This window comes from Gopherus flavomarginatus, chromosome 8 (assembly GCF_025201925.1).
Source record: "Gopherus flavomarginatus isolate rGopFla2 chromosome 8, rGopFla2.mat.asm, whole genome shotgun sequence".
NCBI classification, from domain to species: Eukaryota; Metazoa; Chordata; order Testudines; family Testudinidae; genus Gopherus; species Gopherus flavomarginatus.
The window spans coordinates 65,321,575-65,337,835 of record NC_066624.1 but is presented as its reverse complement, the minus strand read 5'-3'; the positions used below and the strand labels follow the sequence as shown (position 1 = coordinate 65,337,835).

At 41.7% G+C, this 16,261-nt stretch overlaps 1 protein-coding gene across 4 annotated transcripts in view; it reads left to right on the top strand.

Annotated features, from left to right (window-relative positions):
• STAG1 (stromal antigen 1) overlaps positions 1-16,261 on the top strand; it is a 357,281-nt gene that overhangs the window by 251,523 nt on the left and 89,497 nt on the right. For all 4 annotated transcript variants that reach the window (XM_050965354.1, XM_050965355.1, XM_050965352.1 and 1 more), the window contains 2 exons: positions 2,398-2,468; positions 16,020-16,107. In XM_050965354.1, coding sequence (XP_050821311.1) covers positions 2,398-2,468; positions 16,020-16,107 — 159 coding nt within the window. The remainder of the gene's footprint in view (positions 1-2,397; positions 2,469-16,019; positions 16,108-16,261) is intronic.

The window sequence follows — 16,261 nt, the reverse complement described above, 5'->3', positions numbered from 1 at the left end:
TCGGAACAGTTTCATTAGCAGTGACTAGTGGGGTTGCACATGCACCCTGCATGCCCTCATGACCCTTTTCCCCAAGGGCAAACTCAGTCTCTCTGCATCTCATAACCTGAATGTTAGCTGGATGTCTACAATAGACATGGAGTGTTCTTCAGAGGTGCAGAGCATTCTTCTTCGGAGTAGGAAATTATCCACTAGGACTATCTACACTGCCAAATGGAAACATTTTTCTTTATTGCCAAAGTCTAAAGGTTACTCTCCATGTAAATATTCTATTCCAATAATATTTGATTACTTCTTATTTTTAAAGCATTCAGAACTATATGTTTCATCAGTCAAAGTCCATTTGGCAATAATATCTGCATTTCATCCTCCAGTATAGGGAGATACAATTTTCTCTCATCTATCAGTGAACAGATTTATGAAATGGTTTGTCCACATTTTTCTTCCTGTGAGAAAAATTGCTCCTACATGGGACTTCAATTTAGTGCTTTCTTTACGTATGGACCCTCTCCTCCTTTGAACCTTTATCAGATTGTCCAATGTATCCACTATCAATGATGGTCATTCCTGATGGCAGTTACATCTGCTCATAGAATAAGCAAATTACAAGCCCTAATGATAAATCCTCTGTATGGTTTTACACATGAATAGAGTAACCAGAGGACTGCATCCATCTTTTATTCCTAAAGTACTATGGGATTTTCATATCAATTCATTCATCAGGTCTTTTCCAACACCTCATTTTTCACCTGCTGACTCTAAATTATCTACTTCAGATGTGAAAAGGTCGCTGTTATGGCTCTTTACATCAAACATCAAGACTTTTCATTACTTATGGTAATAAATTAAAAAGGATGACTGTTTCATCACAGACACTTATACAACGGATATCGGATTGTATTTAAACTGCTTATGATATTAACGAGTCCTCTACCAAATATCTAAACTCACTCCACCAGAGTGCAGGCTGCATCAATAGTATGCTTAAGTCGGGTTCCAGAATTGGAAGTATGTGGAGCAACTACCTGGCCTTCAGCTCATGTGTTTGTGAAACATTATTAGTTAGTCACCACTTCAAGATATGATGCCAGTTTTGGAAGAACTATTTTAAAATCTCTTTTCACATATCTACTAGCTTCCCACTTCTTAAAGTTGACTACTAACTAATTACCATAAGTATAATTCACATGTGCAGTAACTCAAATAAGAAAGAATGGTTACTTATCTGATAGTAACTGTGGTTCTTCGGAATGTTCTGCATGTGGATCCCATGACCTTCCTTCTGTCCCCACAGCTCAGTCTTATAAATGAGGATTCTGGGCAGTAAAGGAACTGACTGGTGGTTGGGGTTGCTGTATCTTTTATGCCCTTGGAGGAGGTGGGGCTTAAGGGCATTCAGGGTACATGCACGTCCCCTACTGGACACTGACTGAACAGAAATCAGCTGTATATACAGACTATAGATTTCCAGAGGCATCCACACTTCCATTCAAAATTTCCAAAGAGGTCTGCACCACCACTGGAATTATTTTAGGAGTCCACAAATGAAAAGAAGCTTGAGAACCACTGGTTTAATGCATTCAGATATGTAAGGCTCTCTGTTACTGTGGTGATGGGGGCAGGATAAGGACCTGAATTAAATGAGAGAGTCTGCCATTGGTCTGTGTAAACTCCTGTTGCATCAGTGTAGTCTCTGCTACGAACTGAGGATTGCATTCTCTCTCTTTTTCTAGCCCCAGCTCTCAGGCTATAATTAAAACACAGTTCAATCCTTTTTATAGAATGAGTTTGAAACCCCTGCGTCAGGTTTTTTCCTTGGGAAATGACTACGGTAAAAGCTGTTTTATCTGGCATGTTGGAGGAATGGGGGGGTGCCAGTAAGTAAAAAATGCTGGTTAACTGAGAGGGAGGGAGTTTGTGTAGGAGGGAGTGCAGGGCTGGGACACCCCAACTCCCTCCCAGAGCCCACACTCCATACCCCCTCCCCCTCCCACACCCGAAACCCCTGCCGGCGCTACACCAACACGATTATAAACCGGACTTTCAATGAAGATCCGAAATGCTGGTTTATAGAGCTGGTGAATTGCCAGATAAAACAGTTTTTACTGTACTACTACTCAGAGGTTGTTTGTGTGAATATTAATACTTGTGATGTTGCTTAATGCTGTCAGGCAAGTCTTGCTGATTTCTTAGAACTACCCAATGGTTACTTAAAACATCCATTATCATTATTTTTCATTGAAATCAAGGGTCTAAGCACAAAATGGTGCATGTGTCCTCATGAGCCAGTTCAAATGTCAGCATAAGACTCTGTGTAACTATTAGTCATCCTCATCATGCAAAGAGAGAAGCTTATTTGTATTGCTGAGTCCTTGATGAATATGCTTTCATTTCCAGGGAGAAGAAGCTGATGATGATGATATATACAATGTGCTTTCCACTTTGAAGAGATTAACTTCTTTTCATAAGTATGTGATTTTACTTGGATCAGCTATGTCTAGTGATGTATAATGTTAGCCAATAAAAGATGATACTCAAAGTTAGGAAAGATGAGGAAAATGATGTGCTAAAATATGAAAAACATACTGAGTGTGTCAGGAGATATACAGCAACAGGAGGGCTTTGATTCAGCAAAGCACTTATACGTATGCTTAAGTCCATCTGAAATCAATGCTTTACAACTATTTTAATTGGGCGTGTGATGTTTTCATTGAAATAGTTATGCTGTAAAACCCTCTAGGTGACTTTTACTGGTAGAGCTTATTCGTCAGTCTTCACAGCAGTGGCCCTCTCTCTGTCCACATCAGCTGGGGGCAAAACAGAGCTTTGCTCTGAGCTGAAGCTTAAGACCAGACCCCTAGAAGAACTCTCCAGAATTTTCTGCCTCCAAGGGGCGCACAGCAGACTGAAGCACTCTTTGTGTCAGAGCTTTCATAGGATTTTCAAAAGATTTTTAACTAAAATGTCAGTTTCTTCGTTTATTTGGAGGTTTTTTCCTCAAAACTGCAGAACTTTAAAAAAAATAAATAAAAAAAAAAGACTTTCTGAAGGACAGCACTTAGCGTCCCTTTCCCCCAGTGATATCAGGCCACAGGAGAAAACCTGATTCCCAGCTAGCTTGTGAGAGAAATCCACGCTGAGACAGTTGAGCAAGGCTGCATGAAAGTTCTCTTCAGTGAAACCAGGTGAGAATTAGTGGCATGGAACTGAGCATTCTTTAAAGCCCTCCTACCTCTCCCCTAAGCCATGGGCCCTGTTAGGGGGCTTATTCCTTCACCCTCTCACTTCCCTGGTCCTTCTCTCATGAACAGAGAGCAACAGTACCCGAAGTCCAAAGGCGCAAACAATTCGATGTTTATTGGGGTGAACTTCCAGCAAGCATGATTCCAGTTTCCTTCCTTAGTGTCCCCCTTCCCAGCTCTGACACCACAGAGCCTTGCCTGTGTGCCTGTCCCTGTTCCCATCCCCTGTTCCCGTTCCCCTTTACCAAAACATAATCCCGATTCCCCCATCCCCAGTCCCTGTTCCTATTTCCCCCCACCCACTTCCTGATTGACTGCAGACTATATAGTAAAAGTGAGGATTTCACAACTACATCTATACAGACATAGGGTTTTCCAGCTGTGTCTATTGATAAGTGAGTTCTTGCCAGACAGGATGCTATATTCTAGGCTCTTCCTTTTCTCTGGAGGTGATAAATATCAGAGCAGGATTGTATTCCTAATAGTTCAATAGCACCTTATTTCAGTGGGACTAGTTTGTAATGTGAGGATGTGACCATACACTTCCCAGCTTATGGCTGCCTTTGCTGCTTAGCTGAAGAACCAGGCCTCAGACTGTCACAGTAAGAGAAGGCCATTACACAGACAGTGATCTTTGATTCTTTCTTTTATACCTCTATAACTAGCTAAGTGATAAGAATACACCCAAATTCTTAAAGTATAGGCCTTTGCATATCCTAACAGGCCCCTTTTCCCTCAGCCTGCAGAGGCAGGAAGCGAATCCAGCCAGCATGTAGGCAAGGTCTGTGCTGAGATGACGACAAAGCATCCCCTTTTCCATAAGCTGCTTTACCTGCAAGGCCTTAGCTGCCATGAAAGGTGCCAGTGTCTGAGACCTCACTGATACCAGTGAATCACTTGTCTCCAGTAGCTCTTTCTCAGTCCTCATTCTGTGCATTTAGTTCAGCCTGGATCCAGCAGCAGGGAGCGTGGTCTGGTGTGATTCAGATCCCCTTTCTTGTGTGATGGACCTACATCCTCTCCCCTTCCAGCCTCCAGGAATCCCATAGGTGGTCATAAAGTATCTACTGTTTTCTGTAGGACAATATGCACTGTACATGCCTGCAGACTGTCTTTTCAGTTTCCTCGGTAATGCCTCTCCCTCACAGGGCCCTTCCCCCTTTCTCTCAGGGTTTTGACACACGGACTAGTAAGGGATATTGCACATAATCAGCTCTTAATAGGGTAGCACAAACTCTTAAAATATCTCAGGAGAGTGTATCACTTCTAGATTCTCTAGTCTCAAGAAAAGGAAAGCTCTCGGAAACGGGTTTTGAGCAAGATACCTCAGACTTTTAATTAAGCTTTCCAGAATTCAGCACAAATTGGAGAAGGAGGGAGTCTAACTTCACAGGTATGTTTTTAGAAAATGAAACACTAGGGGGAGAAAAGGGTAACGTTGGGGAAACCGCTGTAATTCTTCGTCACCTGATTCATGCAAGACTAATTAAGGTGGAGTGAGAATTCCCATTCAAGACTTACTTATACCCAAATGCTAAAGTGTGTGCTTTGGAGGACAGGGTCAAAATTCATAGACTCATAGACTCATAGACTCATAGGTCAGAAGGGACCAATCTGATCATCTAGTCTGACCTCCTGCACAAGGCAGGCCACAGAACCCCACCCATCCAATTTTATACAACCCCTATCCCAGGACCGAGTTATTGAAATCCTCAAAAATGGTTTGAAGACCTCAAGCTGCAGAGACACCACCAGCAAGCGACCCGTGCCCCACGCTGCAGGGGAAGGCGAAAAACCTCCAGGGCACCTGCCAATCCGCCCTGGAGGAAAATTCCTTCCCGACCCCAAATATGGCGATCAGCTAAACCCTGAGCATGTGGGCAAGAGTCACCAGCCAGCACCCAAGAAGGAGTTCTCCGCAGCAACTCAGTACCCATCGCATGCAACATCTCCTCGCAGACCATTGAGCAAACCTGTCTGGTGGTAATTCAAGATCAATTGCCCAAATTGACGATCCTATCATAACATCCCCTCCATATACTTATCAAGCTTTGTCTTAAAGCCAGGAAAGTCTTTTGCCCCTACTACTTCCCTCGGAAGGCTATTCCAGAACTTCACTCCCCTAATGGTCAGAAACCTTCGTCTAATTTCAAGTCTAAACTTCCTAATATCCAGTTTATACCCATTCGTCCTCGTGGCTACATTAGTACTAAACTTAAATAATTCCTCTCCCTCCCTAACGTTAACCCCCTTGATGTATTTATATAGGGCGAGCATATCCCCCCTCAGCCTTCTTTTGGCCAGGCTAAACAAGCCAAGCTCTGGAGAAATGGTCTGAGGTAAACAGGATGAAGTTCAATAAAGATAAGTGCAAAGTGCTCCACTTAGGAAGGAACAATCAGTTTCACACATACAGAATGGGAAGAGACTGTCTAGGAAGGAGTATGGCAGAAAGAGATCTAGGGGTCATAGTAGACCACAAGCCTAATATGAGTCAACAGTGTGATACTGTTGCAAAAAAAGCAAACGTGATTCTGGGATGCATTAACAGGTGTGTTATAAACAAGACACGAGAAGTCATTCTTCCACTTTACTCTGTGCTGGTTAGGCCTCAACTGGAGTATTGTGTCCAGTTCTGGGCACCGCATTTCAAGAAAGATGTGGAGAAATTGAAGAGGGTCCAGAGAAGAGTAACAAGAATGATTAAAGGTCTTGAGAACATGACCTATGAAGGAAGGCTGAAAGAATTGGGTTTGTTTAGTTTTGAAAAGAGGAGACTGAGAGGGGACATGATAGCAGTTTTCAGGTATCTAAAAGGGTGTCATCAGGAGGAGGAGGGAGAAAACTTGTTCACCTTAACCTCTAAGGATAGAACAAGAAGCAATAGGCTTAAACTGCAGCAAGGGAGATTTAGGTTGGACATTAGGAAAAAGTTCCTAACTGTCAGGGTAGTTAAACACTGGAATAGATTGCCTAGGGAAGTTGTGAAATCTCCATCTCTGGAGGTATTTAAGAGTAGGTTAGATAAATGTCTATTAGGGATGGTCTAGACAGTATTTAGTCCTGCCATGAGGGCAGGAGACTGGACTCGATGACCTCTCGAGGTCCCTTCTAGTCTTTGAGTCTATGAGTCTATTCTGGCTAAGGTTAAGCCTGCTGTAGCCTCCTTAGTAAAGTGCATAGTCATATCAGCTGAGGGAGTATTCCTGCCAGCCAGGAGAATAAGATTAACGCTCAGATCAAACTTGGATGCAGTAGCAGCAGCCCTGAGAGTATTGGCTGGAGTCTCTTATTGTGGAGGTCTGTATTCAACCAGGAGGCCATTGTGAGTATCCACAAAAAAAATAAAAAATCTACCGTATATATTCATTCATAAGCTGAATTTTTTTAGTATAAAAGGGAAGCACCAGAGAAGGGGATTGGCTTATGAACGGGTATAGGGAGGGAGAGGTGGGACACAGCCCCTCCCTTCAACAGAGGGAGCAAGGAGAGGCAGCACAGCCAGCAGGGCCAGTCTCTCTCCGCTTCTGGCCACGCTGCTCTCCCCCCAGCCTCCGAAGCAGCTGCAGCTCAGGGGCTGGCAGGCTGCAGCCATGCCGCTTGGCCCTGCCCCCCAGAGCAGGCTGTGGCCGTGCTGCCAGGCCCACCGGAGTACACTGCGGCCATGCTGCCCGGCCCAGCCCATTGGAACATGCTGCGGCCACACTGGCCAGTCTGGCCCACCGGAGCAGTTCCAGCCATGCCAGAGAGATCCTCCCCTGGCCCTCCCCAGATAAAGTGGGAAGCGATGGGATGGGGAGATTGTGGGGGTCCTGGGCTAGGCTTGGGATCACGTGGAGGGTTGGTCATAGGGGTTACTCCTCTGACTCCTAGCTTCTTCCCCCCTGCTCCCACCCATCCCCAAATTTCCCCACCAGTTGCTGTTCCAGCCCATCAGGGTAACCAGCTGGTGCGCCAGGACACTTTGTTTACTTAGGTTTACCTCTGTGCCTGCAGACACTCAAGGTAAACAAACCATCTTGGCCCACCAGCGGCTTATCCTGATGGCCCGGGAGCCAAAGTTTGCTGACCTCTGAATTATAGGGTCGGCTTATAAATGGGTTATAAAAAATTTCCATTTGTACTTATCCATCTTGTGGTGGGGCAGCTTATAAACGAACAGGCTTATGGTCAAGTATATATGGCACTTTAAACTAGGTTTCCCTAGCAGGGTTTTCAGGACTGATGCTTCTCCTGACTCTGATTTGCTGTGTATTCAGATCTCTCAAAAATAGATCCTAGGGGCAACTATGGCTCCACTTGAAGAAAATAGACTTGCAGGCTAACATCTGGTGTCTTTCTAAATATTTTGTTGGTAGACTCGAAGGAGAGACTCATAAGGAAAAGCTTCCCCCTCCTTCCAGTGAGAGAATCTTAAAACTTCCTTTTCTCAGCAAGTATTCCCTTTGTAACCACTGCTCTTAACCAGGTTGTACTATAGAGATTACACATTAGGAGGAAGCCTTTGCTACCTTTCCTGAGGCTTGGAAGATCTAGGCTGGATCTCTCAAAAACTGTCCCTCTCTTGAAAACTGTCCAACTCCAAAAACTTCTTTGATTTTGAGTGTCCCATGTCTTGGGAGATTCCCCCCGCCCCGCAATTGAGACGTTTCAGCTAAGGGCATCATCTGGGAGTGAACCACATCAGAAAATGGGGGCTTGAGGTACTCAGAAGATGAAGTATGAGTTCTGTGGAGAGACAGAGATTTTGGAAAGGACACAAGATTCTTTGAAGTTCAAAGAGGAACAATAGCATGCAGCCCACTTCACATCTCAGGTCCCTCAACAAATCCATAAGGAAATCAGTATTCCAGATAAAAATACTGAAATCCATCATTAAAGAATTTTCTTTCCAAGTTTTCAGAATATGAAAATAAGTCCTTAGAAATCTACCAAAGGTATGATCAGGGAGAATTACTAAGAAATACAGAATCACAGGACTGGAAGGGATGTCAAGAGGTCATCTAGTCCAGTCCCTTGCACTCATGGCAGGACTGTGCATTATCTAGACCATTCCTGAGAGGTGTTTGTCTAACCTGCTGTTAAAAATCTCCAGTGATGGAGATTCCATAACCTCCCTAGGCAATTTATTCCAGTGCTTAACTACCTTGACAGTTAGGAAGTTTTTCCTAATGTCCAACCTAAACTCCCTTGCTGCAATTTAAGTCCATTGATTCTTGTCATATCCTCAGAGGTTAAGAAAAACATTTTTTCTCCCTCCTTGTAAAAACCTTTTACATACTTGAAAACTGTTATCATGTCCCCTCTCAGTCTTCTCCTTTCCAAACTAAACAAACCAAGTTTTTTCAATCTTCTGCCATAGGTCATGTTTTTTAGGCCTTTAATCATTTTTGTCGCTCTTCTCTGGACTCTCTTCACTTTGTCCATATCTTTCCTGAAATCTGGTGCTGAGAACGAGACACAATACTCTAGTTGAGGCCTAATCAGCACGGAGTACAGTGTTAGCTTCTGCCCCAACGAGAGGCATTTTCAATACAAAGTGTTCCCTTTTTGGACTTGTATCTTCTACTCAAATGCTATATCATCCTTCTCTTCAAGTGAAAGGGATGTCTGAATGACATTTTCATATTACGCAGAGTCCAGTAGCCATTGCTAAAAGCCTTCAGAAACATGACTTTGAGCAAATAAGTGTAAGGACCAGTTACAGCCTTCACAAAACTCCAGCATCTAAGTTATCATCCAGCACAATCTTTATTTCAGAAGGGAGATGGCAGAAGATAGTGTCTGATTTGCCAAACATTAGCATATCTCTCCTAAGATTAGAGTTTCTGACTGAGGTTCTGGGGTTGTTGGTTTCATACATGGATAACGCAGAACAATTCTTGCTTCACTGCCAGCCAGCAAATCTGTATATAAAGATCTTGGTCCAGATCCAGAACTAGTATCCCTTGGTGAATTCATTCTTAATATTATTTAACAACTACCTAATGTCAGGCCGAAAGAAGCTGGCCAGCAAAACAGATACCAACAGACTCCGTGTAGGGGATACTCATGGCCCCACAAGGTGACATGGAATATAACCTGTCTCATGCTAAGGACCATCTAACTCACATCTCCATTTCCAGCAGATGACTCTTCAGAATCATGGTCTATATGTAACTGATAAAAAGGGAGAAAACATTCAGCACTGCTTAGAGAAGTAGCTTTGTTCATGTCTTGTATAGAAACTCTCACTCTGTTCTTCAGGGTTCTACACCAAGAAGCGAGTGAGTCAGCTGGCTCCACAAGACACACTTAGAAACAAAGGATTGCCATCTAGATCACCTAGTCTTTCAGTGCATCACAGGACAGGTTGAAAGCCTGTTGATTAACCTATTTGCATCCAAGTCCAGTTAGAAAACCGAAAGAGGTAAAACATTAGGAAGAGACTTTCAAAAGCAGAGGCAGTGATCTCCTTATTTCAGAAGTGAGCTAAAGGGCTTTCTTTATGCCTTTCCTCTCCTACCCCCCAAGCTTCTGAGAATAAAGATGGTATAGATGATGGTGAAGGAACAGACCAAAGTAATTAAAATTACCTTCTTGTTAACTCTCAAATCTTAGTCCTCCGACAGATATGACTGTAACCGCCTCACAAACTTGCAGCATGCACACCCACCCACTGAGGATCATGAACCAATATCCAGTATTGCCTAACCCATCAGTTGGGAAGCTGAGAGGAAGCAGCTACAGCTACTTGTAAGAAAGTGATTAACATCTTCCCAGCATTTTAGAGGAAATGCAAAATCATGTATATGTATCATCTGATGAGATATCAGGGTTATATGGGATACACATCAAGGCAAAGTCAGCTGAAGCAAAGGACATTCTGGTGTTTTTACAACATAGCCTGACCATGGGGTTCAAGGCCAACACTTTTTGGAAAGAGAAGTCAGTGACTGCAGGAATGTAGTTCTGTAAGAAACCCATGAGAATCTCATCATCTTCATGTAACAGCTATCTGAGGACCGTCATAGGACCGCCATAGGAACAGGAGAATGGCCATAGTGGGTCAGAACAATGGTCCATGTAGCCCAGTATCCTGTCTTCTGATAGTGACCAATGCCAGATGCTTCTGAAAGAATGAACAGAACAGGGCAATTGTCAAGTGATCCATCCCCTGTCATCCAGTCGCAGCATCTGGCACTCAGATGCTTGGGGACTCCCAAAACATGGAGTTGCATCTCTGACCATCTTGGCTAATAGCCATTGATGGACCTTTCTCAGTGAAGTTATCTAATTATTTTTTTAATCCATTTACACTTTTGGCCTTCACAACATCCCCTGGCAACAAGTTCCAAAGGTTAACTGTGCACTGTGTGAAGAAGTACTTCCTTATGTTTGTTTTAAACCTGCTACCTATTAATTTTATTGGGTGACCCCTGTTTTTGTGTTATGTGAAGGGATAAATAATACTTCAGTATTCACTTCCTCCACACCATTTGTGATTTTATGTACCTCTATTATACCACCTTGTAGTCATCTCTTTTCCAAACTGAACAGTCTGTCTTTTTAATGTCTCCTCATATGGAAGCTGTTCCATATTCTTTATCATTTTTGTTGCCCTTTGTTATACCTTTTCCATTTCTAATATCTGTTTTTTAGATGGGGCAACCAGAACTGCCCACAGTATTCAAGGTGTGGACGTACTATGGATTTATATAGTGACAGTATGATATTTACTGGCGTATTATCGATCCTTTTCCTTAATGGTTCCTAACATGGTTAGCTTTTTTGACTGCCTCTGCACATTGAGCGGATATTTCCTGAGTATTACCCACAATGACTCCAGTATTTCTCCTTTGAGTGATAACTGCTAATTTAAACCCCATAATTTTGTGCATAGAGTTGGGATTATATTTTCCAATATGCATTACTGCGCATTTACCAACATTTGATTTGGTAAATGCCCCATCACCCAGTTTTATGAGATCCCTGTGTAACACTTTACAGACTGCTTTGGACTTAACTATCTTGAGTAATTTTGTGTCACTGCAAACGTTTCACAGTCTGCTTTGGACTTAACTATCTTGAGTAATTTTGTATCACTGCAAACTTTTCGACCTCATTGTTTATCCCCTTTTCCAAATCATTTATGAATATGTTGAACAGCACTGGTCCCAGTAGAGATTCCTGGGAGACCCTGCTGGTTACCTTTCTCCATTCTGAAAACTGACCATTTATTCCTACCTTTTGTTTCTTGTCTTTTAACCAGTTACTGATCCATGAGAGGACCCTCCCTCTTATCCCATGACTACTTAATTTGCATAAGAACTTTTGGTGAGGGACCTTTTCAAAGGCTTTCTGAAAGTCCAAGTACAGTACATTCACTGAATCATCCTTGTCCATATGTTTGTTGACCCTCAAAGAATTCTAATAGATTGGTTGAGGCATGATTTCCCTTTATAAAAGCCATGTCGACTCTTCCATCGTGTTTATCTATGTGACTGATAAATTCTGTTCTTTATCATAGTTTAAACCTTTTTGCCTCATGTTGAAGTTAGGCTTAGCGGCCTGTAATTGCCAGGTTTGCCTCTGGAGCTTTTTTTTAAAATTGGGGTCACACTGCTATCCTCCAGTCATCTAGTATAGATGCTGATTTAAGTGATAAATAACATACCACTGTTAGTAGTTCTGCAATTTCATATTTGAGTTCTTTCAGAATTCTTGAGTAAATTCCATCTGGTTCTGGTGACTTGTTTTCGTTTAATTTATCAGTTTATTCCAAAACTTCCTCTGTTGACACCTGAATTTGGGACAGTTCCTCAAATTTGTCACCTAAAAACAATGGCTCAGATGTAGGAATCTCCCACACATTCTCTACAGTGAGGACCGATGCAAAAAATTCATTTAGCTTCTCCACAATGGCCTTATCTTCCTTGAGTGCTCCTTTAGCTCCTTGATCGTCCAGTTGCCCCACTGTTTGGCAGGCCTTCTGCTTCTGATGCACTTAAAAAAAAAAGTTGCTGTTTCTTTTGAGTCTTTTGCTAGTTGCTCTTCAAATTCTTTTTTGGCCTGCCTAATTATACTTTTTCATTTGACTTGCCAGAGTTTGTACAACTTTTTATTTTCCTCAGTGTGATTTGATTTTCAGTTTTTAAAGGATGCCTTTTTGCCTCTAACTGCCTCTTTTACTCTACTCTGTTCAGCCGTGATGACTTTTTTCTGACCTTCTTAGTGTTTTTTATTTTAGGGTATACCTTTCCCTATGTCATTGGTACCAATATGCAAATTCCTGTCATGACCTTAATCTGTGGGGTGCAGGTCCTAACAACAGCATCTTCCAGCTTTGCAGTTGATATATCTTCTTCTTCTCACTGAAAGTATCTTGCCTGCTTACCATCTCCTTGCCCCCAGTGGGGATTGAAGCTTAGTGTGCTCTCAGCGAAACCTCAGTTTACATGTTCTATGATACACGATCGTACTATGAACTAACCATGCGTCCATCTCCAAGGTCATCTCAATTTTCCTCATATAATAGGAAATTATATTGTTATTGCACTGGCTGAATCCATGCATTCTAAGGAAGTGGAAATGCATAAGTTGGGTGTGAACAGAACTTACAGTGAAATAAAGGTGCATATAGCAGAGGCATTCAAAGCCTCCAGTACAGCGGCCATTACCAGTATGAAAAGAGCAGTGGTCTTGTGGGCAAAGAGATATACTCATCTTTTATAGATTCCAAGGCCAGAAGGGACTGTAGTAATCACCTTGTCTGACCTCCTGTATAGCAGGGCCAGAGAAATTCCCCCAAAATAATTCCTACAGCATATCTTTTTAAAAAACATCCAGTCTCGATTTAAACATTGTCAGTAATAGAGACTCCACCATGACTCTTGGTAAGTTGTTCCAATGGTTAATTACCCTCACTGTTAAACATTGTCTTATTTCCAGTCTGAATGTGTCTAGCTTCAACTTTCAGCCATCAAATCATGTTATAGCTGACTCTGCTAGACTGAAGAGCCCATTATTAAATTTTGTTCCTCAGGTAGATAGTGATATACTATGAGAAAGTCACCCCTTAACCTTCTCTTTTTTTAAACTAAATAGATTGAGCTATATTTCACTAGAATACATGTTTTTAATCCTTTAAACATTCTTGTGGTTCTTCTCTGAATTCGCTCCAGTTTATCAATATCCTTCTTGAATTGGGGGTATTGAAATTGGACACAGCATTCCAGCAGTGATCATACCACTGTCAAGTATAGAGGTAAAATTACCTCTTTACTCCTACTGAGATTCTCCTATTTGTGCATCCCAGAATTGCATTTGTTCTTTTGGACACAGCATCATACTGGGAGCCCCTGTTCAGCTGATTATCCATCATGACCCCCAAATCTTTTTCAGAGTCACTGCTTCCCAGAATAGTGTCCCCTATTCTACAAGTATGCCTTACATTCTTTCTCCCTAGATGTATACATTTATGGTTAGCTTTCACAGAATCACAGATTATTAGGGTTGGAATGGACCTCAGGAGATCATCTAGTCCAACCCCCTGCTCAAAGCAGGACCAATTCCCACTTCCCTAAGCCCCCTCAAGGATTGAACTCACAACCCTGGATTTATTTATTGAAACACACATTGTTTGCTTGTGCCCATTTTACCAAGCGATGCAGATCTCTATGAATTGGTGATCTGTCCCCTTCATTATTTACCATACCCCCAATTTCTGTGTCATTGCAAACTTTTGAGGAGAGCCTGTAAAGCTTATACATGGCCTTAAATCCTCACTTTCTGTTGCCATTCTCTTGCTGCTAATGCAGCATTTGGTGGTAGAAGGGTGTCACAGGACAGTGTGCCCCAGTAACCCTGAGTTGTCTTTTCAGTTTTACATACATAAACTGAATCTTCCCTCCCTGGGGTTGATTTACTGCTTTCTGCATCCCACTGTAAAGACTGTCTGACATGGAGGGAACTAAGAGGGAAAATTCTGTCTTATCAATTAATTTTCATTCTAGTACCCTCCATGTCAGACAGTCTGACCCTCCCTCAGTGTATTTCATTATGACCAAGTATTCTTCTGGCTGTTGTTCACTTGTTAACTAGTTTGGAAGAGAAGAGGGTGTTCTTCCAGGAAATCCCAAAATTTCATGTCAAAACTCTTTTGCAAATAGTTTGAGTTGAAGTGCACTTTTAAACTTCTGTATAGTTAGTACTTTGCCAGCTTTGGAGGTTATCATTTTGGAGAACTTTTCCTGAGGGGCAGACCTAAGCCCAGGCATAAAGCAAGGATCTGGTCTGTCTTCAGTTGCCATGGAAACAGAGAACACCCATGTGAAGACTGTCTGTCATTGAGGGTCCTAGAATGAAAATTCACAAATAAGACAGAATTTTTTTTTCTCCTTCCCAGCAAAAATAAACTGTTTCAGCATGACTGCAGCTACACTAGGAGATTGTGTACCGCTTTAACTCTGTTGGTATTATTCAAATGATACAACTTTTGTGTATAGACAAGTCTTTGTGCTTTGTTGAATCAGAGTCAGTGTATTCAACAAGATTATTCAGAGGCAGTAACCTGGGGGCCTAGAATTTACATAATACACATCTTATTATCATGGAGCCAGGCCTACCTGAAATTCAACTTTTATGAGGGTTTGTCTGTCTGTCTGTCTTTAGGGTCTTCTACAGTTCTGCTATTCAAGAGCTTTTACTTAAATGACAATATGAGCAGGTACAAACCAATAGCAGAGACTGCCCCAATATTTCCTCACTTTTCAGTACAAAAGGATTAGTTTTTATAACTGCATATAACAATCAGTTCTTCAGCAATAAGAGTGTAGCTTTACATTAAGGCCATGTCTATACTTACGGGTGATCTATGCTGCTGTGATCAATGCAGCAAGGGTCGATTTGGCGGGTCTAGTGAAGATACAGTGTGCTCTCTGGTCGACTTCAGTACTCCACCAGAACGAGAAGAGTAAGGTTAGTCAATGAGGGAGTGTCTCCTTTCGACAGCGTGGTGTAGACACCACAGTAGGTCAACCTAATCTATGTCGACTCCAGTTGACATTCACATAGCTGGAGTACTGTAATTTAGGTTGACTTATTGTGATAATTTAGACAAGGCCTAAGTCATTGAAATCTGTGAGGTTCTATGTAGGTCAGGCATCCACCCATATGGTTCTCTTTGCAGGATCAGAGCCTTACAACTTGAGGTGAAGTGACGGGTCTTATGAGCTTTTCTCAGTGTTCTTCCCCTCCGGTCTCCTGTAACTAGATCCCTTCTGTCTTACATTAGATGTTTTAGAATGTTTTCTATTTTAGAATTAAATATTTTATTGCAACTAACTAGAGAAAAATACCTTAAATTTACTTTGCCTAAAAATTATTTTTCATTTAAAATATTTTATTTGACTTCCCTTGTTGGTATCTGCCACAGTGCCAGAGAAATGTCTGCTGAAGTTCCAGCAGTATTTAGAATCACAGAAGTAAGCTGATTTAGAGACAAGTTTGAGACATAGTAGTTTAGCCACAGTTCAGCTACCTCTGTATATATAAAACTGTATTATTTGCATTGATTTTAATTCTGCATTAATAAAAATCTCTTATGGTAAAATATTTCTAGTTTATGAAAAAGCACAACTTCAAATTTTAATTTAGTGTGAACTCATTTATACAAGTCTTTCAAACTGCTCTTTTGTCTCAATGTTGCAAACAAATACTAAACTATTGATTGAGTCATAAAGACAGTTTTCTTCTCATGAAACTAAACTAATGTATTTTTATTGCCTCTTGTTTTAGTGCTCATGATCTCACAAAATGGGATCTGTTTAGTAACTGCTACCGATTACTGAGGACTGGAATTGAACATGGAGCTATGCCAGAACAGGTACAATTAGCAATATATACATTATATCATTTTGGGGAGTTAAGCTGTATGAGTTTTAGTAGAATAATCATAGAGAAGCACAATAAGTTGATGCCCTAGCCTTTAATTTCCTGATACCACAGTTTAAACCATGCTTTTTGGTCTCTCAGTGAAA